Here is a 25,471-nt window from a genome sequence, read left to right on the forward strand (position 1 = left end):
TTGATGGACTCCTGTTGAGCACCCGACTTGGCTTGCGTTTGTGGCTGAGCTGGGGGGAGGGAGTGTCAAGGGCTCCTTGGCGGCCTCTCTCAGTCTAATCTAGTAGCCAAGTCCAGACACAGACAAAGGGATTCTTTTCAAAGCTTTATTCCTCTTTTACAACTTAACAACTCTACTGTTAGCAACTAGATATGAGCAGCAGAGTACCTATGCCCTAAGTGCTTGAAGGACAATCACTGGCAGACCCTGAACTTATGGGCTAGGGAGAATCCCTCCCCTTTTCCCTTGGATCCCCTGGGCGCAACCGTTGTTTGCGTGCCAACCGGACACTACGCCTTCTTTCCACGCCCTCCATTTGGCGCTGCTCCCTGCGTCGGCATCGCGCATCCAGAAAGTCTTCTTCCCGCGCTCTCTCACTCCCAGGACTGCTATCTATGCCAGGAATGCCGGTGGGAAGAATCTCTGCCAGCTGTTGGCCCTGGGAAGGATGAGCGCGCTCCTCTCCCAGGAGCGGCTCCTCTTTCTCAGAATCAGAACTACTCTGGGATTCTATGGGCTCAGTGTCCACCCTGACAGGGGGTTATTGTCCTGAAATCTGGGAACTTTTTCTGTTTGTTTTTTAATTAGTGTAAATAGAAATGTGCACAATTTGCGGCTGCAATTTGCATAATATACGTAAATTACTGCCACAATTTTCACAAATTATGCAAACCACGGCCGCAATTTTTGCACATTTCTATTTACGCATTTTTTAAAAAAACACAAAATCTGCAAACTGGCCCGATTCGTCACAGATTGAGTTGGGTCAGCGGGCGGGGAAATGAGCCAAAGTCTGGGGTGGGAGCTGAGCTGATGAAAGCTTGGTAAGCTCCACACCCCCAGACAGATTCCTCTGACATCTCTAGGTGACAGTGCCCCTTTTCATTGTCTGCAATGTGAGGCAAAAAGTGGACAAGACCAGGTGATTGATCTAGTGTAATGTTGAACTGTGCCAGTACAGCAAAACCAGCACAGCCAAAGCATCCATGATGCTGTACTGCTGCTGCAAATCAAGCCAGTGCAAATGTGTCAGTGCGTATCTGAGTCAGATGTTGGCAGAAGTAGGCATGATGAGGTAGGACAGGAGCGGCAACAGTAACCACAACCTTATTCCCATTGGCAATATCACGGCCCCCTTACAACGTGCAATGAAAAGGCATCAGTGGAAGTATGTACCAAAAATGTGCATACCCAAGGTCATTAGTCCTAGGACTAGGCTGAACTGGTGCAGCAGCAGTCTTTCGTAGGCCACCATACAACCATGATGTCCGTTTATATGGCAAAAATGAAAACGCAATTTTACAAAATGTAAGATCTAACCATTTTCAGAGGGATAGTTGCATTAGTCTATCACAGCAAAAACGCATCTTGTGGCACGTTTTTGTGGCATCTTAAATTTGTTAGGCTTTGTCTAACCTAGGTCTAAATTAATCTTAGTTTCCACAGCTGCATTCTTATTGCTAAAAGAAAACAAAGTGATTTTGATTATATCTTAAGCATGAGGTGAAATCTCATGGGATTCATCAGTTCATTCATGAACAGAATTGTTTTGGTTTTTATTATATTTATTTATATCCCACTTTTTCCCAATACTGGATTGTTGTGTTTGTTTTTACTGCTTCAACTGATAACTATCCCATCCACTATAAATTCCTCACCTCTCTTATTCAAGATTTTATAGGAATTTCTCAAACTTCCTGGCCAGAAACTTCTCAAACTTCCTGGCCTTGCTTGAACAAGGCCACCTTGGATTACATTGCATGGGGAATGTGCACAGCAAAATTCAATGTGATAGGCTACCACTGTCTTTGCTGTGCACATTCAATACAATCCTAGATGAGTCAGATAAGGACTCACATGAGTAGATGCTCTTCCAGTAAAAAAAATCCCTCCACATAAAAATGTACTTGTTGGGGAGAACGATGCTAGCCCAGCCTTCTACCTGGCATGCTAGTTTTCTATGTGTAGAGACTTTAGTCTCTGTATGGACAAGCATTCAGTCATGTAAGCCCTCACTCAATCTGAAGTGGTACATCCAGACACAGGTTTACCACCTCAGTGAGAACTAAGCCAAGGCCACCTGTTCCACCATTTTAAATCAACAATGTTTATGAGCTACACCCTTGTAGTTCAGTAAGAGCCTGGATGCCAACCTTCAGAAACAACAAGACCTACTCTCTCCCTTACCTGCTTATGGGCAAGATACCATTCATCTTGGGTAGCAGGTCTTCAGGTGCATATGGTGTACTTTTGCAGGTGGCATCTGAACTACAAAGCAGCGTTTGGAGAAATGGGAAGAAACCTGCACTAGGAAGGTTCCGGGGAGCGAGATAACCTGGAACATATGAAATAACAGCTGATATGGCAAAGCAATGTGCATGAGAATCAGTGAAAAATTAATATCAGCCTTCATATTTTTATTAAAAGTTTCTGACAAGGAAGATAGAACAGAACCATACACATATGAGAAATGAAAGATTCATCAGCAAATCTAAAGACAGTAAGGCAATTCCAAGGGCAGAAGTAAGCAAAGAAGTCCTGTGCAGATGATCATCCAGAGTAGAAATGAACATATCAAGGCTGGGATCACATCCCTAGCCCTACCCATGGCCCCACATACATTCTATGTTCTATCTGGACAGGGGCCTACATGCTTAGGATCCCTATACATGATCCATAACATTCTTGAAGAAAAGGTACCAGGAGCCGACCCGCATTTAGGCATGCCTTGCCCTTGGCCCAATGCTGCAAAGTTTCCCTTCACTTTGAGCTCCTGACACTCACAACTCTAGTGCAAAGCAGACTATAAGCAGATAATGTATTAACCAAGGTCATCAAAATCCAGGTTGGACCCAGATTTAGCCATATTTGGAGGAGACCCATTGAAATTCATTATCATTAGTCATGACGGTCATAACTAGCTTAAGTCCCATATATTTCAATGGGTCTGCTCTAAGTATGGCTCTGGATCAATTCCCATGTCTTTCAGTTTATATTTAAACATGGAACTGTGCCAATCACATGTAAATCACGGTGTCATAGTATGATTTAAAGTGCTCAAAGGGCGTGGAAACAGATGCTGAAACTAGTTCCTGCTTTCCACTCTTCCTCTTGCAGTCTGTCCTCCAGCCATCCCCACCCCCCAAAGGGTTCACTTTTGGTATAGGGGAAAAGCAGGGAGCAAACATACCCCTTTTGTGCTTTAAATCATACCCCCACTATCTATGTTAAACACAACTGAGGCAGATTCATGTTTAAAGACCTGGGTCTGCTGTCATCACATTTTGGTTTGGCCCAGAAATTACAGCCAGAATGTACATCGTTTACTCCCCAACAGTGCTAGTGACATAAAGGATGGGACTTCTATAGGGTGTTAACATTGTTTCAGTGAGACATGTTGAAAATGGCAAAAGGAATCAACCTTGGTCTGATTGTTGCATAGCAAAGTGGCAATGATTACACAATGACTTTCCTATTCCAACAGACACTTCGGATGTAATAAAGTGACTTTGAATGTTAAAATGGCAAATTTTAGAAGCATGAAGCAATTCATCAGTGCAATCTGAAGGCAGACCACCAAGCATGGGAAAACAGGTTCAGAGGCAGAAGACACCAAAAATGAAAATGTGTTTACAGTTTTCCCATATGGAGTGGGGAGGTTTCTGGCAAATAGAATCATAGAATCATAGGATTGCAAGGGGCCTACAAGACCCTCGAGTCCAACCCCCTGCTCCATGAAGGAAGCCTTCCCAGGCTGTCTCCCATCCAAGTACTAATGAGGACTGACCCTGCTTAGCTGCCGAGATCAGACAAGATCAGGCACATCCAGCCCTTTGCTCATATCTATAACCTGTATATAAGAAGTATTATTTTAGGGTGCAATCCTATGGGGATAGTCAGCCGCCTCTGGACTCGGAGGCAACCGACTATCCAATGCAGGGCAAGCAAAGTATGGAGGGGATCTTCTCTTCCGCACTCCAGCCACCCTGCATTTGCAGCTAGATGGCCAATTACACAACCACGTCAGTTGCCTCTACAAGCTCACGAATATGAGCTCGGAGAGGAGGGAAAGGGGGCATGTGCTGGTGGCCAGGGAGGGGAGGACACTGGGGAGGCCTCCTTACGCCATATCCAGAGGCCTTCCCAGCCTCCTTCCCTCCCGCTCCCCAACACTTCGGCTAGATGGGCAAAAACACCCGTCTAGCTAAAATGCAGAGCTGGGGGAGCACAGTCGTGAAGATTGCCTCTGCACAGGATTCCTATCAGCCTCCGAGTTCAGAGGCTGACAGAAATCCCGATAGGATTGCACCCTTAATAACACCTGGAAAGAGCTTCTGTCTTATCTAGATTCAACTTCAATTTATTGGCCCACATCCAGCTTATTACCACCTATGGACAACAGTCTAGCACCCGGACTGCCTCTCCTGATTCACTCGGAACTGAGATGTAGGGCTGCGTGTTATCACAAGGGATGTTGGAGAAATCTTCCATGGACCCCCGTCAAAAGAATCCGGCCCCCCGGAGTCCGTGGAGGATTGGAAGACTTACCTCCGCCTCCTGGAGGAATCCTTGCCAGCCGGATCCTCCCCGCCGGCCGGCTCCGGAGCGCCAGCAATACGGCTGCCATTGCCGTATCGCTGGCTGGGCAGAATGACTGCGGATGCAAATGGCATCCACTACGCTGTTTGCAGCCGTAAAGGTCTTAGTTTAAGCTAAATGCAGCCATTTACGGCAATCAATGGTGGCCGTATTGCTAGCGCTCTGGAGCCGGCCAGCGGCTCCACAGAATCGCCACGGAGCGGAGCCAGCCTGCTAGGATTCCAGGGGGGAGGGACGGATCACCTCCCCCCCACCCCGCATGGACACACACACCCCGGACCCAGAGGTAAGCGTTCCACCCATCCCTAGTTATCAGCATACTGATGGCACCTCACTACAAATCCCCTGATGACACCTCCAGACGGCTTCATATAGATGTTAAAGAACATGGGGACTGTATTACAGGAAACTCAGGGAAGAGTAGGCAGAAGAAGCAGAAGCCTGAGGAAAAGACAAGGACAGAAGACAAGGAATTGAGGAAAACGAGGGGCCAGTAATGGAGCCCCAGATAAACCTCACACTGGGGAGCAGAAGCTGTGTATTATTAGCAGGAAGCAGGGGTGAGGAGAGAAATGGTAGAAGTGCAGAGCCTTTCAAAATTTGGGCTTGAACAGGAGGCAGCAAGGCCTATCAGATTATAAGGAGGAAAGAAAAATTCCACTACTTTGAACTAATCAGCCAAATCTACTATGACAGCAGGAAAGCAAGGCAAACCCCGGGCCTAGCTGAACCCAGCTGCTGCTGCTTTAATCCTGCAGCAGCAGGAGAGACACTGGGTGGTGCCTGGTAAAATGGGAGGCGTAGTGGGGGGTGAGCTTAATGGCACCTGGGGGAGGCAACAGATAGAGCATGGCTATACATGGAGGCTCAGTGTTGAGCCTGGTGGACACAAGAGTGAAACTAATAGCAAAGCTCTCATAAAGTCTGGCAGAAAATAGCCCATCCCCTTGATTTTACCCCATCCTCCTAAGATTTTATTTCTGGAGACCGGAAAAGGCAGCGAAACCCACCCCCCAAAAAAACTTCAGGTCAAACCTGAGGCCTAACAACCCAACTCTCCCTTCCATCCATTCATCCTCCATCTGCGGCCACAGCTATGCTTTCTTATGGGCACAAGACAAGAGTAGTTGCTGCTGAAGGAGACTGACAAGGGGAGGAGGAATCCAGGCCTCACTTTACCTCCCTTCTCTCTTGGCTGCAGGCCACAGACAGGCCTTCTTATTTTATTTATTTCATTCAAACATTTACTAACCACTCTAAAGACATTACTCAGAGCAGTTTACAAAGAAAAACATAAAAATACAATATAAAATAATATAAATACAGCACAATCAAAATCAACAGCAATACATTTGAAACACAACTGACAAAATCCAGTGTAAAAATGGACACAACATTAACGGTCCTGGGCAAATAAAAAAGATTTCACCTGGCACCAAAAAGAAAATAGAGTCAGTGCCAAATGACCCTCTTCCAGATGGGGTGCAACAACTGAAAAGGCCCCAAGTCTGGTCACTGCCTGCTTTACTGCAGTTTGGGTGGGGTGGAGATGTAAAGCAAGACTGATCTTAATGGCCAGACAGGTTTATGAAGGAGAAGGTAGTCCTTTAGGTAAAGTACCCTGGTCCCAAGCTATTTAGGGTTTTGTACGTTAAAACAGGGACCCTATGGTTGGAAAGACCAGTCCTCTAGTGTTATATAATTGCACAACTATTCAAGTCCACATATAACCAATTGGTCTACCTTCAAACAACCTGTTGTCCCACTCCTACTTTACAAATCTAGAATTAAGATAACCTGCGTTCATCCTGTGAAGAGGAAACTCGCCTCTATCACTAGCAACACACAATTGTTTCTGGGTTCTGTCCAAGACTAAAAGCTGCACTGGTTTATACGGAATACTCAGGGTCGATCTACATTGCGCCCGCTGTCGCAACAAATCCGGTGTCCTGTCGGGTTAAATGCTCTTGCATTAAAACGTGATCATCCAGACTCAGCCATTTCCCCCATTGCGGTGCTTCATCGAATGCGTGAGTTCAGTTCACACTTGAGTGCTGTGCTGTTTTCCTGCTCTTAAAGACGGCGGCTCTCATTGGAGGATCAGAAACTCTTCCTGTTTCTGCTGATTCCACTCCCACTGTGCGGCAGTGGCACGGGAGAGGCTTGTTGTTTTCTGCATGTTTTCCTGGCCTTGGGGAAAACAACCAGCTTCACATCTTCAAATCTTCAAATCTTCAAAGATCATGGCTGAATTAGAAAAAAAAAATTGCGGAGAAGCCACGAGTCTTCGAAGATAACACCTTAATTAAAAAAAAAAAAAAAGCCAAAGCGTGGGATAGAAGGGGGTAAAACTTAGTCTCAAGGGATAGAACAACCCCCTGCTCACTGCAGGAAGCCTGATTCCCAAGCGGTCGCCCATCCAACTACTGACCAGGGCCGACCCTGCTTAGCTTCCAGGATCAGACGAGCGCATGCACATCCAACCCTTTGCTTGTTGCTAAGGAAACATTGAGTGCTGAGGAAGCTATGCAATCCGTAGCTGGAAGATGACATCCTCTTGATGGGGCTGTCAAGAGCTGTGATCGGAGAGGAGGGAAATACAAACACTGCCGTATATGGACAGGCAGGGGAGGGAACTACAAGCAGATACGGTAGCGAAGGCGGAAAATCAGGGCACTAAGGGGAAATGCCAGGATATCAGGGTATTGAAAGCGGGAGCACAGAAGCAGGAAATTCCAGTTCCAATTTGAGGTGGGTACTGCGTAGTGTGAAAGACAGCGGTGAAATGTCATTGGAAGCGAAAACACCCGTACGTGTAGATCGGCCCCCACCCAGTCACTTCTGAATCACTTTGGAACCACTGGCACATACTAAGTATGGTTTTCTTTGCAATCTTTGATCACAAATGTTTATTTTTAAAGTGTATTTTTGAATTATTAAAATAGTCACCAATTTTACACTCAAAGTATTTTTTTTAAAAAAAGGATTCCAGCACCAAAGGAGCCTTCATCCTCCCAACTTTAAACAAACAAGAAGTCAACATGACTTCTTATATACTGTTTACCACTAAGTAGTAGTGCCCAGATTACTGTCCAGGCTCCCCCCCCTCCCCTGGCTACCACATTATTATCCCTGAAAGCATCTGAAAGCTCCCCATGAGAGCATAATTTTGCCCCATTCCAGCCAACAGGGAGTTCATAGAATCATAGAATAGTAGGGTTGGAAGGGGCCTACAAGACCATCGAGTCCAACCCCCTGCTCAATGCAGGAATCCAAGTCAGAGCACACCTGACAGATGGCTGTCCAGCCTCATCTTGAATGCCTCCAGTGTGGGAGAGCCCACCACCTCCCTAGGTAATTGGTTCCATTGCCGTATTGCTCTAACAGTCAGGACATTTCTCCTGATGTTCAGCCGGAATCCAGCTTCCTGTCACTTGAGCCCATTATTCCGTGTCCTGCATTCTGGGATGATCGAGAAGAGATCCTGGCCTTCCTCTCTGTGACAACCTTTCAGGTGCTTGAAGAGTGCTATCATATCTCCCCTCAGTCTTCTCTTCTCAAGGCTAAATATGCCCAGTTCTTTCAGCCTCTCCTTATAGGGCTTTGTTTCCAGTCCCCTGATCATCTTTGTTGCCCTCCTCTGAACCCTCTCCAGTTTGCTGCATCCTTCTTAAAGTGCGGTGCCAGAACTGGACACAGTACTCCAGATGAGGCCTAAGCAGTGCTGAGTAGAGGGGAACTAGTACTTCCCGGGATTTGGAAGCTATGCTTGTATTAATGTAGCCCAAAATAGCATTTGCCTTTTTTTGCAGCCACATCACATTGTTGGCTCATATTTAGCTTGTGATCGACAACAGTTCCAAGATCCTTCTCGCTTGTAGTGTTGTTGAGCCATGTATCCCCCATTTTGTAACTGTGCATTTGGTTTCTTTTTCCTAGGTGCAGAACTTGGCATTTATCCCTATTAAATGTCATTCTGTTGTTTTCTGCCCAGCGCTCCAGCCTATGAAGATCACCTCGAATGTTGTTTCTGTCTTCCAGGGTATTAGCTATCCCGCCCAATTTCCCTGCACCTCCTCCTCCAAGTCATTAATAAAAATGTTGAAGAGCACTGGGCCCAGGACTGAGCCCTGCAGTACCCCGTTCGCTACCTCTCCCCAGTTTGAGAAGATCCCATTGAGAAGCACTCTTTGAGTCTGATCCTGTGGTCAACTGTGGATCCACCTGATGGTTGTTTCATCTAGCCCACTTTGAGTTAGTTTGTTCATCAGGATATCATGGGGCACTTTGTCGAAAGCTTTGCTGAAGTCGAGGTATATTATGTCCACAGCATTCCCACAGTGCACAAGGGAGGTTACCTGATCAAAAAATGAGATCAGTTTCATCTGGTAGGATTTGTTCTTGACAAATCCATGATGGCTTTGAGTAATCACTGCATTGTTTTCAAGGTGCTTACAAACTGAGTGCTTTATAATCTGCTTTAGAATTTTCCCAGGGATTGATGTCAGACTGACTGGTCTGTAGTTCTCTGGTTCCTCCTTTTTACCCTTTTTGAAGATAGGGTCAACATTAGCCCTCCTCCAATCATCTGGCATGTCACCCGTCCTCCATGATTTCTCAAAGATAATATACAGTGGTTCTGACAGTTCTTCTGCCGGTTCCTTTATTACTCTAGGATGCAGTTCATCTAGCCCTGGTGATTTGAACTCATCCAAAGTAATTTGGTGTTCCTTGACCATATGCCTATCGATCTCAAGCTGCAATCCTGCCCCTTCAGCCTGTACTTTGCCTTTGCAAGGGGGGTCATAGACCCTCTTGCAGGAGAAGACTGAGACAAAGTAGGAATTGAGTACTTCTGCCTTTTCTTTGTCATCTGTTATCATTTTGCCATCCTTATTTAGTAGTTGAACCACCATTTCTTTCCTCTGTCTTTTACTATGCATGTATCTGAAGAAAGCCTTTTTGTTGCTTTTAGCATCCCTTGCTAATCTCACCTCGTTCTCAGCTTTAGCCTTCCTGACGCCATCCCTGCACTGTGCTACCTGCCTGTACCCTTCCTTTGTAGCTTGGCCTCCTCTCCACTTCCTATATGTGTCCTTTTTTGTTTTCAGGTCATCTCTAAGCTTTTTGTGAAGCCACATTGGCTTCTTCTGTTGTCTTCCACCTTTTTTTCTTGTTGGAATTGTTTGTAATTGTGCCTTGAGAATTTCCTTTTTAAAAAACTCCCACCCATCTGGACTCCTTTTCTCATTAGAGTCACCTGCCATGGGACCTTACTTACCATCGTTCTGAGTTTATTAAAATTGGCTTTCCTAAAATCCAGGGTACGCATTTGGCTACTCTCAGCTTTTGCTTCCTTTGGAACCAAGAACTCAAGTATAACATGGTCACTTTCACCCAGAGTTTCCATAACTGCTACTTGATCCACTAAGTCATCTCTGTTGGTTAGGATCAAGTCAAGGATAGCCGATCCTCTAGTTCCTTCCTCTACTTTCTGTAGGAGGAAGTTATCAGCAACACAAGTCAGGAATTTCTTGGAAGGGCCATGTTTTGCAGAATTTGTCTCCCAACAAATATCGGGGAAATTGAAGTCCCCCATTACTACTACATCATGCTTCCTTGAAACAGTGGCAATTTGCTTTTCAAAAGTTTCATCCTCGTCTTCTCCTTGATTGGGTGGCCGGTAGTAGACTCCAACCACCATGTTCCTTTTATTCTTTGCTCCATTTATTATAACCCAGATGCTCTCGATGGGGCTACAAAGCTCCTCCTCCTGTATTTCTGTGCAGAGATATGTATTTTTCACATATAGTGCAACTCCACCTCCTTTTCTGATCTTCCTGTTCTTTTTGAAAAGTTATATCCTTCAACTGCTGTATTCCAGTCATGGGAGTCATCCCACCAAGTTTCAGTTACACCTATCAAGTCATAATTTCCTTCCTGTATTAAGAGTTCAAGTTTGTTCTGTTTGTTTCCCATACTCTGGGCATTAGTATATAGACATTGAAGACCATGTGCTTTATAGTCTGGCTTTCTTCCTACATGTTTTCTTCCTACAAGACTGTTATTGGGCGCTATTAGAGCTGTTCCCTCCACTGTGGCACATGAGTCTTCATCCATTGTTACTTTACGTCTCCCTTCCCTGTGAGATTCAGTTTAAAGCCCTCCTGATGAAGTTCTTCATGCTGTGGCCAAACACATTCTTCCCAGCCTTTGAGAGGTGCAACCCGTCCCTTGCCAACAGTCCATCTTCCAGGAAGTATAGCCTGTGGTCATAGAATCCAAATCTCTCGTGTCAGCACCACCTTCGTAGCCAGTCATTCACCCGGAGTATTTTTCTTTCCCTTTCTTTCCCCCTTCTAACTACTGGAAGGATGGATGAGAAAACTATCTGGGCCCCAACATTCTTGAGTTTCCTTCCCAAAGCTTCAAAGTCTGATGTGATTTCTTCATAGCTCCACTTGGTGGTATCATTTGTTCCCACACGGATGAGGGAACGTGTCAGTGAGCTTTATGAGTGCAGGCAACACTTCAGTCACGTCTCTAATCCGTCCTCCTGGGGGACAGCATACGTGGCAAGTCCATCGGTCTTCGCAACATACTTGGGTTTCGATCCCATGCAGCAAGGAGTTTCCCACTACTACTACTCTTCTTTTCTTGTTGTAGGCCTTGGTTTCATTGCCTCTGCTTGACTGACCTTCAGCCTCTTGCTCACTCTCATGCGAGTTCCCCTGTAAGTTCCCACCCCCTTTCTCCTTTTCCAGGGAGGAAATACAAGAATCTAGCTGCTTCACCCATTCTCGGTCTGCAACCTCTTGTTGCCTGCTTTCCCCCATTGAGAATCTGCGGTGTCTTTTTCCCATTGAGAAATTCGGAGCTGCGCTGTTTCAAGTACTAGCAATCTAGCAAGAGGAGGTGGCCAGGCGTGGGAACCTGCAGCCCCAGTATTTCGCTGTATCAATACGGTGATACAGTGAAAACTAAAGAATGCAGGACAGGGAGGAGAGGAGGTGAGGGAGGCAACTCCAGCCAGCCCTCTCCCTCCATGCAGAGAAGCAGTGAACTAGCACAAGCACCAGAGAAGGCTCTCAAGGGGGACAGGCTGGGAAATTGAGGCCAGGTATTCCCACTGGTGAAAAGAAAGTACAGCGCAATTCTAAAGGCACAGAAGAGCACTCTAGTGCTTTGATGAGTTGGGAAGGCAGGCTAGTTACTCTAGTTACCTAGGTTACTGAGGTCATGGCCAAGTGAAATCCACATCCCTAGGAATGCCTGATCATACTGAATGTAAAGAGGAGGGATGGGCACACAGCAGCTGAACTGCAGGGGAGCTGAATTAAAGAAAAACAATGAAGTAAAAGTACTTTGCAAAAACCCGGCTTCCCTACAGGTAAACTCTGGGGTGGCTGCAGACTGGCCATGATGTCATGTGCTGCAAAGGACCTCCAAACGGTCCCAATCTGCAGCAAATCACCCATGGAGACAGGCCCCAGGTCCCATGTGAGTCTTCACTACCGGCACCTCCACTTTTGAACGGCATTCTGCCCAGTGCCCACATGGCCAAGATTTAATCAGGTTCTGTTTACTTGGCATACTCAAATTCTTTTACTTTTATTTGTTGTACTGTGGAAGAAGCAGACACTTGAATTGCTTCCCACTGTATGCCACACCCTGTGTTTCCTCCCGCACAAAGTTTCTCATGCATCTGAGGAGGTCCAGTGCTCCTGCTTGGAGGATGAGAGCACAGTCCTGAAAAATGCAACTCACGCCTGCATTCTTCTATACCTAATTATTCCAGGAGCTAGCAGCGAGCTAAGCCAATTCTCAAAAGCTAAGATTGGGTATCAATTAAGGTTGAAAATAAAATTGGCAGAACTGAGCCTGCAAACATATGTTCCTGGAATGACAAACCATGGATCATGGTCTTTAAACATGTTTCACAGACTCTCAACGAGCCTAAAGGCTAGTTCTCATTGAGGCAGAAAACCTGTCTCTAGGCAGATGGGGATTCACATGACTGAAAATTCTGTCATACAAAAAATTCCCTGTGCATAGAAAACTAGCATGTTCGGGAGAAAGGTTCTAGCCTTGTCTTCTTCATGACATAAGACTAGGCTAGAACCACATAATAGTTTTCTATGGGACCTTGTTTTTAAGGAGATTTCTACCTGTAGTCTAAAGTGGTACAATCCAGACACAGATGTACTGTCTTAGTGGTAAGGAACAAGGCTCTAGCATAGCATCGCACTGGGTAGCATTCCTTAAATGCATCCTTACAAGTACAGGATTATTAGATATCTCTTTCTTTGCCCTGCTTCTAGAATTTATTATTTGGATACTATTTCTATAAGAACACATTTGGGATTACAAACCACAAGGCCATTTGTCTCCTGAGGCTCTCTACATGGAGATTTAGCATGGAGTCTGGCATGTGAGGCAGAATTAGGACTCCTGACAATCTCACTCTTTCATTTTGTCCATCCACCATTCTAAAGGTGGATGCAGATAGGCTTCTGAAGATTCTGGCAACTTCTACAAAGGCTCTAATGCTCATAAAGTGAGTACCATTCATGTCTCACTGTACCTTCCCCATGACCAGATGCGTTCTATCCATACTGCTCTGCCAGGCCTGGCATACCCATTCCACATGTCATCATAGCACTCCTTTTTTTTTTTAGGGCTGTGTACAGACCCCCAGCCCGATTTGGAAGCCAATTCAGAGCTTCAGATTTGGCCATGATCTGCTTTGGACTGCTTCAGACCTGATCTGACCAGCTTCAGACTCCAGATCCAAAGCAAGATTTGGAAATCTGAACTATTTGGATTTTACATTTTCCCATTGACTTGCATTGGAAAACAGAAACGGCCATAACTGTTTTACTTTGTATGATAAATATATGAAATTTTGAGACCTGGCAGCCCCCATGGAGGTGATTGAGCTTGCCAAATTTCAGACAGTTAGGTCCACTGGCTTCTGTGCTAGCCACAGGTAAAATTTGATTTTTCAAGAAAATCGATCAAAGCAAAGAGCTATAATTTTTCTTTGCTCTCACATAAGTGCATGAAATTTGGAGAGATGGCAGCCCCTATGGAGGTGATTGAACCTGCAAAATTTCAGACAGTTAAGTCCAGTGGCTTTTGCGTTAGACATACATAAAGTTTCCTTTTCTCAAAACTAAAACAAAAGGTAAAAAAAAACTATCAAGCCACACAGGGGATTAGAGATCCTAATAAAAAGGTGTTTAAGGTGACAATTAGGAGGTCACTATCCATGATCTCTGGTGTAGGTTTTTTTGAAGTGCAAAATAACCCCTCTCCCCTAGCACTTTCCTTTTGTCTGTCCTGAATCTGCCACTATTCAGCTTCACTGGATGACCTGAGGCTCTTCTCATTAAGGGAAGAAAAAAGTTAAACCTGTCTTTGGCTGCAATACACATTACCTGGGAGCAAGTCACACTGAACTCAGTGTAGCTTATTTATTGTATTACTCCACTTTCTCTACTCCATACAATCCAATAATAAAGAACTCTCCTCCTCCTACCAACTCTCTCTCTCACACTGGGAAACAAAAGCAGAATCTTCTTTTATATACAACCTCTCCTCCACCATTGTGACTAGAGACTACTGGGTTAAAAGTTAAGCCCTACTGGCATCTAGAGATGTCACTTGCCAAGGCTCAGTTTTCCCTCCCAACTCCTCCTCTCTGCCTTACCCTGTCCCCAAGAAGCCCCCTTTTGCCCCACTCTGTGCTGCTCTTACAAGTGCAGAGCGCGGGGCCGATCCACGCCGCTTATGAGGGGGTGGGAAGGCAGTTCTCCAGCAACTGACCTCGGAGTGCAGGCTCTGAGGTTGGTTGCCAGAAACCGACCAATCCTATGGCCATCTAGCCACTGTCTAGTGACCATAGGATTGTGCCCTTAATTAATTTAGCCCAAACGCTATTCTGTAAAAGTACGTTAAGCTGTGGCAGAGCAGGATTTGAACTTTAATCCCAACTACTATGCTCAACTGTGCCACTCCGCCTCCTGTGTGTGTGTGTGTGTGTGTGTGTGTGTGAAATGTTATTTTTCCACAATATATTTTACAATAAAAATACACAACATTATATAGGTTGGTAGAGTTTGTACACAAACCTGACTTTTGAGGAAAAAAAAAATTTAAAATGCCATTTTTCACTAGAACAAAAATTGTCTGCCCTCTTTTTTAGGACTAAGAACTTAAAATCCCTTACTGCTGCCCTTTAGATTTCTAAGCTTGTGCTGTACTGTTGGGGATTGCTAATATGGCAAAGTTCACACACACATCCCCAAATAGATAATGCTGTTTTAAACTCTGTTATTGCAAGTAGGTACATCAGCTCACACCGATGCAATGAATATGAATATGAATATGAATTTGAGCACACTCCGGGAGAGAGCGGAGGACAGGAAGGCCTGCCGTGCTATGGTCCATGGGGTCACCAAGAGTTGGACACGACTTAACGACTGAACAACAACAACAACATCAGCTCAAGAAAAGACACTGTAATGGTTCTCTAATGCTATGTTACTGCCTTTGCCCACAGAGTTGGGAGAGAAAGGCTAAATGCAGTAGTGCAACTCCAGAATACAGGACCCAATGTAGTTGGAATCTGTTGACAGGATTCAATAAAGTTAGAATGACATGGAAGTGTATGCACAGCTGCAGCTTGAGTTAGTGGGACAATGTGTTAAGTTGCACAGCTGTTTCACACATTACACAGCGACAAATTATTACATGCTGTGGGAAATCAGGCACATCTTTCATATTTGTTCCACCTTGCCCCTGCTGTAAAACTATGCATTCATTTATTCATTCATTACATTTATAGCACACCTTTCTTCCGTTGTGGAACTCAAGGTGGCTACATGCAGTTCCCAGGTGGTCTCCCCTCCAAGCACTGACCAGACCTGCTTAGCTTCAGCATAGTCCTTCAGACTATGACCTAAGACTGCCCTTAAAATCCTTTTGAGGACAGAGACAGCACTCTGACCTTGAAAAGGGGGGGGGACTCAGAGATCTGACCCTCTCCCCCACCTTGTTGAAGCCAGCATGGAGAGAGCCATGCCAGCTGCTTCTCAAAGGTCGGAAACTTGACCTCGGAGAAGGGGGAAAGGGGGCGTTCCAGTGGGCAGGGAGGGGAAGAGACTGGAGAGGCCAGGATATAAGTTATCGTGAACCTCTTCCAGCCTCCTTCTCCCCACCCTCCGAAGTGCCGTCTGCAAGGACGAAGGATGGGGAGGTGAAGATTGCCTCCGGTCCGCTGCTCCTCCTGCCCTGCATTGGATGATCGGATGCCTCTGGGTTCAGGGGCTCCCAATCACCGTGTTTAGGGCACCCTTAAGAACAGAAATGTGTCCTTAGAAATGTGGTTTAATAGAACTTAAATGAAGTACAAACAATCTAAACATATAAGATAGCCTCCAAACGGTATATAAAGAAGACTTTGAACATGCAATAGTGGGAGGTATCCTTTTGGATCAGCTACCCCCAACATGTTGCCTGTAAACCATTTTGGTAAGCTTAAAACTAACAATTGTTATTGCTCTGCTTTAGCCTTGACTTGATGCTGCTGAATGTATCATGTGTTTGAATCTATGCATGTATAAGCTTTGTATTCAATATTGATATGCTGATTTTTTTATAGTAAACAAAGATAAATCTTGTCTAAGATAGTGATTTCTAGAAATAAAAAACCCCTCTGTATGTCCTATATCTAGATTGAAGAATTTAATCTTACTCTAAGATGGCACCTGATTATGTCAGAGATCTGAATATATTGAGCAAACTAGTAGCCTGGTTTGCTCAGTTATCACTATGTGGTAGTTTACTTTGAGAGAACTTCTGAACCAGGGCATATGCCACAATGCTCCACTGGGTATTGCAGAACCAATCTAGACCATGATGGCAAAAGACATCTTTGTTGTTTATGAGCCTGCCCTGTTCATTATAAAAGGGTGGGGTGATAAGTCTAATTTTAACATGAAAAGGGGTGCATGGATGAAGGGAGGTGAACCCTCCTTTGCTCACCTCCCTGTGCTTTGCTGTTCCAGGCTTTTTTCTCCCAGTGCAGCTTTTTTCTGGTATTGGAGCTGAGTTGGATGAAAAAGGAACTTGAGGAATGGCCTGAGGGTTCAACTCCCCTTTGCAGTGCACCCATTTTGAAATTACACATACTGCTTTATATGTGAATGAGGCAGCCATGTGATCACACATGTTTATCTGGCATCGAATCCCAGAGGTCTGATGAATGATATGCATATTGAAAACATGCATTTTTAGATGTTCACTTAAGAAACCTAAAAACACAGTGTGTGACGAGACTACGGTTATAATTTTTTTACTACTGTTACCATCTATGTATTCACAGCAATGCTATGAAATATATTTTCTTCCCATTTTTAATTTTTCAAAAAGTTTTACAAAAATTTTACAAAACAATGAAATCACAGATATTTAAAGCAAAACAAAGACCACCATGCCAGTCTTTCCCAATCTGGTGCAATCCAGATGTTTTGGAGTATAACTGCCATCATCCTTGACCATTGGCTATGCTGGCTAAGGCAGATGGGAGTTGTAGCCCCAAACATCTAGAGAGCACCATGTTGGGGAAGGATGCCCTATGCCAACAAAACCAGTGCCTGTACTATCAGGAAGTTAAAAGGAGAGATTGGATTCAATATTCATCAGCATAGTCATGGTGGGATGGGTATGAATACAGATATATTGTTTTCTGTTTTTCAGTTTTTGAAGATGGGCTATCAAAATCTTTAATGTAGTAGATAAATAGGTTTTAGGTGAGGGGAAATATTCAGGTCTTGCTCTGTCCATATCAGCTATGTTTTAGCGCGCAATTTTCCCCAGGATAAGAAAACCCAGACTTATCATTTACACCAGAGCTATTTATTTATCTACTTATAAGAGTTATTAGAGGCCTTGTAAAACAGATTTTCTAGGTGTTGTACAAACTGTAAAGTAGAAGGAATGTGGTTTGCATTTCTTGTTTTGCACATTCTAGTTGCACCACCAACAAGAGGTACGAAATGAATGTTGAGCCAAATTTAGATATTTCATTTACACTGCAAGATGTCAGCAGGATCTAAGGAAAGTTCTTTACCTCTAAGGCATCTAATCAAGCTCAATGAATTAAACCAGTATTTTCACAGTTTCATATTTCCAATTCTTACGGAAGAACATACCTTTTTATTTGAACCAACTCCAGCACAAACCTTTGTTTGTGTCCTAGTTTAAATGTTGAAGAGATGGGAATCATATACCACCTGGACAATATTTTATAAGGAAGCTGTTTGATATTTATGCATAAAGATATGAGCCAGAACCAATGGGGCATTTACTCCTCCGCAGTTCCTTTACACCCCACCGATTCCCTTCTGAAAGAGGTGGGTCCTACCGATTCTGTTGCACAAGTGGGATCCACCACTTACGCAAGGGAGATTTAGTGCTTCCTAGGAGAAGCCCTGAAATGAGTGGAAACAAGCATTACTGGAAGGAGGCACATCAATGGAGCTTTCTTATGTGAGCTCCGCCAACCTGCCTGCCTCCAGAAATGAGCATTTCTGCTCATTTCAGGTTGCCCCAGAAGTGCTAAATCACCACTGCACAAGTGATGGGTGCTGCTTGTGCAACGGAGTTGGCATAAGAGAACTGGCAGGGTCATAAGCACCCCATTGGATCCTGCCCATGATTTGATAATGCTTGCATATTTCCTGCCAATTTTCATGTGGCCATTTGACTTGTAAATGTGTTTTCCAGTTTGTGCTACTGTATGCTAATGTTAATACTGCATTTCCCTTCTAGTATGAGCCCATAGATGTGCAAGAGTGACAGATATCCAAGTCTCAAATACTATAATTTATCTTTTGATACTTTGGGAAATATCGCCTGCTGTCAGAAATTGTCTTAAATGAAAGTATGGAAACCATTGTATTCATAAATCAAAGCATTTTTCAGTTAGGATCTGATATATAGGAAAGCTTTAGGTCTCAAACTGATTTCATAATGGTGTGGCGGAAGTGGGCGTTAAATATTGTCTGAAGTATCTGGAAGGCCAGACATCAAAAGGTGGGTTCTAGAGCAGCCTTCCCCAGCCTTCTGCCTTCCAGATGTTTTAGACTGCAACTCCCAGCATTCCTGACCATTGGCCATGCTGGCTGGGGTTGATGGGAACTGAAGTCCAAAACATTTGGAGGGCACTAGGTTGGGAAGGCTGTGCTGCAGTTTTTACCTAATTTCCAGACCCATAGAGTGGCCTCTGTAAAAGGGTTAGCCAATGCATGAAGAGCTATGTAGTTTCATGGGGACCAGATTAAGGAAGAAAGTGTCTCTTCAGGGATTAAACTTTCTCCTTGTTTTATATGGTGCTTTTGCACTGGTTCAGTTATGAAATAAGGGGCCGCGGTGGCTTAGTGGTTAAGACGCTGAACTGCAGACTGGAAGGTCGGCAGGTCAGCAGTTCGAGACCCGAGTACTGCATGACGGAGTGAGCTCCCGTCTTCGGTCCCAGCTTCTGCCAACCTAGCAGTTCGAAAGCAAGAAATTGCAAGTAGATAAATAGGTACCGCCTCGGCGGGAAAGGTAACAGCGTTCCGTGCACCTCGGTGTTCAGTCATGCCGGCCACATGACCACGGAAGCGTCTTCGGACAGTGCTGGCTCTTCGGCTTAGAAACGGGGATGAGCACCGCACCCTAGAGTCGGACACGACTGGTTGGGGACACCTTTACCTTTACCTTTTTAGTTATGAAATAATACCAAAAAAATCCTCAGCTACTGCTAAACTCTTACTGAGAGATGGCAAGCAGAACCTTTTCAAGGCCACCCAGTGATATATAGACTAGAGGTAGCTTATATCTTATAAATTCCCAACATTTGAGTAAATATGAATAAGGTTGCCTTAGTCATGGAGAATGTTCTGTCCACATAAACACTGAGGACATTTTTAAATAATATTTTCACATCTAAATATGCTGGACGTAGAGTGTCCAAGTGCCCTACTTTACAGAGTACAGTCCTTTATTTTGGAAAGCTGGCAGAGGATAGTTTTCTATCTGAAGGTGTCTTCTATCTGAAGACATGTGCAGTAGTCCAAGTGGTTTCAAGTCAAAGAGCCTTAAGAAGAGAGAGCCCAGGGGCCTTGAAGTTGCCCATCAACAGTTAACACCTGGACAGCAGACTGAGCAAGCACACAGGTCGCCTGGTCAGTCTTCTCCACTATGGGGAGACACATTTCATTTCTATTTAAATTATAGTTATTTTTCTAAATTTGTACATATATATATAAATATACACACACACACACACACACACACGTATGCAAATATTATGTAAATTGGTGTCCTCCTTTTTTGATGATGCATTGCTTGTTTTTTGATGATGCATAAGTTTAGCTGGACTAAATAGGCCTCTGATCTGAACCAGTATGATTCTTATGAGTCCTATGCAAGTAATGCAAAAGCTTACTTTCTACATTGCAAATCCAAAGGGAAAAAATGTTCTACGCTTGTTTTGTGGGATCAATGTGGTTTCCAGGACTTCTTTGACTAATATCACCGATTTGCATGATCTAAAATCCTGACTCAAAATAAAATGAGTTTGTTGAAGGATTTACCTGCTGCAGAATTTGAATTCCTTTTGCTTGCCAGTATAAACATTTGCCTTTATATTGCTGTCTACATGTCCAGGCTCCAGATTAAAATCATGAACTTGTTCTCTAAGGTACCTGCACTCCTCAGTGCTGTGTTTTTAACATGTGGCAGGATTTGTCCCCAGAGATCCACATTTTTAGAAACTACCTCTATGCAAATTACCTGGGAGTAAGCCTATTGACCACCATGGGATGTACTGCTCAGTAAACATGCATAGTTTATGCATGTTTACTTGGCTGCACGTCAAGTAATAAATAACATTGTCTATAGACAGCTGTCAGTTTCCTCAATCAGGAAATGTATTTAAATTTTGTTTTTAATGAAAGCAAAAAGGAGACCATGGAGTTTTAAATGCATAGTCATTAGTCAGAAAGTATTTTAGTTTGCAATCCTATATCTACTTACTTGGTAATAAGCCCCATTGAACCCATGAAAAAGGGTTGGAAAGATGGCATGAATGGAACCTACTCCTGAGACCCATTAGCGAGTAACCAATCTCCTGTTTAGCTGAGGGCCAAATTAAATGTGACATGGGAGACACATGGGATGTCTCCAGCCCCATAGTTCTTTAGAACCCCCCCCCCCAAAAAACCCTTTAGTGCAGAGAGGAATCTGAATTTGCGGGGGGAGAGGTGGTTTAACCCTTTCTCCATGGGCTGCTTCCCCAATCAACCCCCCATCCCTGCTGCTTTTACCTACTCTATGTATCTTTTCTCCTGCAGAGAGGAAAGCAGTTGGGTGTATTTTTTAGCAGACAAATGGCCAGTGGAAAAGGATTAAGCAGTTCTTCTCCCCCTCTGTACTGATCAAATTAAAAATATCCCCCTCCCATGGCTACAAAGTTTTTTTTTAAAAAGAGAGAGAGAGTCAGGACACTGTTTTCAAGAATTTTGTTCTGAACATGCGCCAGCCATCCTAATGACCTGTTTTCTGTACTTTGAAAGCATGTATGACTCTTTCAGCAACTTTTCAATAAAAGATATCACTTTTCCTATATGCATTTTTTGTATCATGCAGACACCAGAAAGCACTGGCTAACCAGGGAGGTACCTGTTCAACGAGTTTCATGCTGCTACAAGCACTGCTCTTTGCTCCTATCGTTCCTGTGTGAGCTTGTGAAATAGATTGCTGTACGTGGGCATACTTTTGAAAGAGAAGATGATGAAGAAATTATTAACAAACATTCCAGCAAACAGGTTCCACCATCCTGGCCCTGAATATAGTGCATTCAAAATAGCTCTTATGCATTTCTTATTTCACACACAAGCAGGTGTCGTCCGAAAAGAGGGCAGAGAGGGTGCGGCTGGCACTTCGACACTTGCCAAATCACAGTTATAAAATCTGCATGAAGTTCTCATTGGCAAAACTACCACACCAAACTGAGCCCAACCATGCTGATCATAGGTATATTTGGGAAACGCTGACGTAGTAACACAAGAGCCAGTGGAGCAAGTGAGCACAGAAAAGACCCAGTGGGCTCTAATGAGCTGCAGGAAGACTTTCCTTCTCCTATCCTTTCAGTGGCAACACAATCTTGCTGGAGATTCTGGGCAACCAATTTTTTCTCCTAGGGTGCGAACAGCAAATATTACTTCAGCCATTGCCAGTTACAGGTTAATCCATCCTTGGCTATAGTTAACTGCCATCTCTGTGCCTTTATTTCAGGCAACTTGTGGCCTCCCAGATGTTTTAGCCTACAATCCTCATCATCCCTCGCCACTGGCTAGGGCTGATGGGAACTGTAGGCCAAAATATCTGGAGGGCCACAAGTTGCCCACCTTGCTTTATTTTGCTTCTTCCTATAATGATCCTCCTTAGAATTCTTACTAGCAAGCATAGAAGAACAAAGGGAAACACAGCCCGACTCTGTCCAATCATGCAACAAATGATGGTGCTGAAAGATCACTTATGCCAGTGCTGGACTAAAGACAAGGGCACTGGTTATGTGCAAAGCAAAATGTGTAAGTGAGCTGCGGGAAGAATATAATTACGCAAATTTTGAAAACTGTGCAAACTATTTAAAATAAACAGATATTTTAATCAGTTCAGCATCAGGAGACACATTAACATTGCATTGAAGAAGGTGGCACTTGTGCTATGTTAGGGACCTCACCTGCTTGAATAGACCAGGGAGCAATCTACACGAGTGATTTGGTGCAAAGGGACAACAATTCAAGGTCCTTTACGACACATGACATCGTGGCCAATATGCCAGTTGTTTTCCGGGCCAAATTCAAGGTGTTGGTTTTGAACTTTAAAACCCTATATGGTTCCGGCCCAGCCTATCTTAAGGAGCGCCTCCAGCAGCACCAGACAGGCCGCTTAACAAGATCAGCCTCGGATGGCCTTCTCTCTGTCCCATCAGCCAGGACAGCTAGACTGGTGGGGACGAGGGAGAGGGCCTTTTCTGTGGTGGCCCCCACTCTGTGGAACTCCCTCCCTAGGGAACTCCATCATGCCCCCTCTTTAATGAGCTTCCGTCGTGCATTAAAAGCGTTGTTGTTCAGGCAGGCATTTGGGGTGGGTTAGGGTATTTTAGAAAATGTTTTTATTGTAGAATTTTATTGTTTTAAACTGTTTTTATTTTCATCGCCCAGAGTGGCTGGGTGACCAGCCAGATGGGCGATTAATAAATTTAATAATAAATAATAAATAAATGCGCACTTCTGTGGCGTGGCTGTGACCTGGCAGTAAGCTGGTCCAGGGGTGGGCCACCCCCTCCCCCTCCCCCTCCCCATTCCCTCTTTTTCCCCATTGGCACTACTGTTGCCGGTCAGAGTATCTACCCTGCCTTCCTCGTTCATAAGATTCTGGGTTTGCTAGGAGCCAGGAAACTCCCGCTGTCTGGTTAGGAAAAGAGGAAAAAAGAGAGGGGGAGAGAGAGAGAGAGAGAGAGACGGGGGGAGGGGGAGACACATTGGCGCTTCCTTTAATAGACATAAGCAGTGGGATTTTTTTCAGAACTGGCAGTCAAGCATTAAGTAACTCCCCGCCTCTATCCCCCTCCTCAGGATGGACTTGGGGAAGCCCCTGGGGTGCCTGAGGAGAACCACCTACTCCAGACTCTTCTCCCCTCAGCTGCTGCTGCCCTGCTTCTCCCATTCTTCCTGCTCCCATCACACCAATGCCCACAGCTCTTCTTCTCTCCATCCTCCTCAAAGCAACAACAAGCACACCAAAATACACGCTGGCTCCATCTCAAGCAGGGGAGTAAGCCCCACTGCGCCCAGTGGGACTTACTTTCAAGTAAGCCTTCACGGGGATCATGCTGCAAAGTTTGCTTTTTCTCCAGATACAGGACAGGGATTCACCCCAAGGCTGGATGAGAGGGGAGAGGTGTGGGGTAAACTACGGGGGCTTACTTCAGGGCTTCCAGTAAACTTCCCTGAGCGGGGGAGTGTGGACACGGGTGGGGAACAAGCCTCTCATTCGCTGAGCAGCACCTATGGGGTTGATGATGTTTTTCATGATGAAATCAGCTTTGGCCTGTCAGGGGCACCCGAAGCAAGGAAACCGGAGGGTTTAGATAGTGCATACTTGTCTTTTCTTGCTGCTGACGGACCAAAGCTGATTTCATGAAAATCCAAATAATACTCCAATATGCTTGTCATTCCTTTGAAGATCTCCCCCCTCCCCCCGGGATGGAAGGAGGAGATTCATAGGATATAAGTGGGACCTGCAACAAAATGTTGCAGTGTAGAGTGCTCCTGTTTAGGACTGTGCATCTCATTTCCCCACCCCCCACTCACCAGTGTCTTCCTCTCCATCCCCCCGCCCCAACAGCTAGTCAGCATTCTGTGTCCACTGAATATGCTCAGTTTTCATTAGGCTACTTTTGGTTAAAACTGTCTCCCCCCCCCCCCCTGCACTGGGTTTTCCATATGCATGACTCGCTTCTCTGCCTGCAATTTCACAGGCATTATCCCTGTGACCTGTTGAACCCAGACCCTGAACTACGTTCCACTGTGGAGAACACAGTTGCTCTGCTTCTCATATGAAACAAGTTGTCACTACTGGACATCAGACAAAGTAGACTAATTATTGCTTTCTTATGGCTGTCACATGAAGACCTCCATTTTCCAAAGGGGAAAGCAATGTTTTTAAAAGCATACCACAGGAAACAGGAACAGGAACACTCCCGGAACAGAAGCATTCCCTAGCCCGCTTACCTTATTCTTTCCCTCTTTCCTCACCAGTTTTTCATACACTCCCCCCCCCCCACTGCCCTCAGTATCCAGGAAAGCATAGTCAACAGAATACGTCTATAGACATTTGCACGGGATATACTAAGAAATACAAGCCAAGTCATAACCTGCAGCTACTAGGATTGAAAGTACCCTCCAAAATGATCCTGCACATCAGCGTACTTTATAAGTACATTGAAAGAGCTCTGCTGGATCAGACCAAAGGCCTATCTAATCCAGCATCTTGTTTCGCACTGTGATCAAACGCCCATGGAAAGCCAACAGAATGACATGAAGGCAAGAGCTCTTTCCTGCTGTCATTCCTCTGCAACTGGTTTTCAAAGGCATGCTACCTCTGATCCTGTGGGCACCATATAGCCATCATAAGCAATATCAAAAACTGCCACCGTGCTTCCATCCATTCTGTTGCACCTTGGGACCCACCACTGGTGCAATGGCGAGTTAGCGCTTCCTAAAGCAACACCAGAAAGCAGCGGAAACATTCGTTTCCAGATTGGGACAGGTCAACGGAGCTCCCTTCTGCAAGCTCCATTGACCTGCTCTGTTCCAAACCCAAGTGTTTTTCTGCTTGTTTCCAGTTGCTTTGAAAACCACTAGCTCCCTGTTGTGCTAGCAGAGGGTCCTGCTGGTGCATGGGCAGCATTGGATACTGACCCATGATTAGTAGCTTTATCCTCCATGAATATATATTCTAATCTCCTTTCAAAGCCATCCAATTTGGCAGTCATCATTGCATCTTGTAGTAGCAATTTCTATGTGCTGTGTGAAGACGTACCTCCTTTTGTCTGTCCTGAATCTCCCACTATTCAGCATCATTGGATGCCCCAGGTTCTAATATTATGAAAGAGGGAGAGAAACCTTTCCCTATCCACACGATGAAGAACTGTATACACCTTTATCATATCCCCCTCACTCAATATTTTTTCTAAACTGAATAGCTCCAAACA

The 25,471-nt window shown here is 44.7% G+C and overlaps 1 protein-coding gene across 1 annotated transcript in view; it reads right to left on the reverse strand.

Moving 5' to 3' along the window:
- ABCA12 (ATP binding cassette subfamily A member 12) overlaps positions 1-25,471 on the reverse strand; it is a 201,577-nt gene that overhangs the window by 164,120 nt on the left and 11,986 nt on the right. Inside the window, exon 3 of the mRNA XM_084830130.1 lies at positions 2,227-2,374. Within this exon, the coding sequence (XP_084686256.1) occupies positions 2,227-2,374 (148 nt within the window). The remainder of the gene's footprint in view (positions 1-2,226; positions 2,375-25,471) is intronic.

This window comes from Heloderma suspectum, chromosome 1, assembly GCF_057233095.1.
Source record: "Heloderma suspectum isolate Gila_16-S chromosome 1, 16-S_ref, whole genome shotgun sequence".
In the NCBI taxonomy this organism is placed as follows: Eukaryota; Metazoa; Chordata; class Lepidosauria; order Squamata; family Helodermatidae; genus Heloderma; species Heloderma suspectum.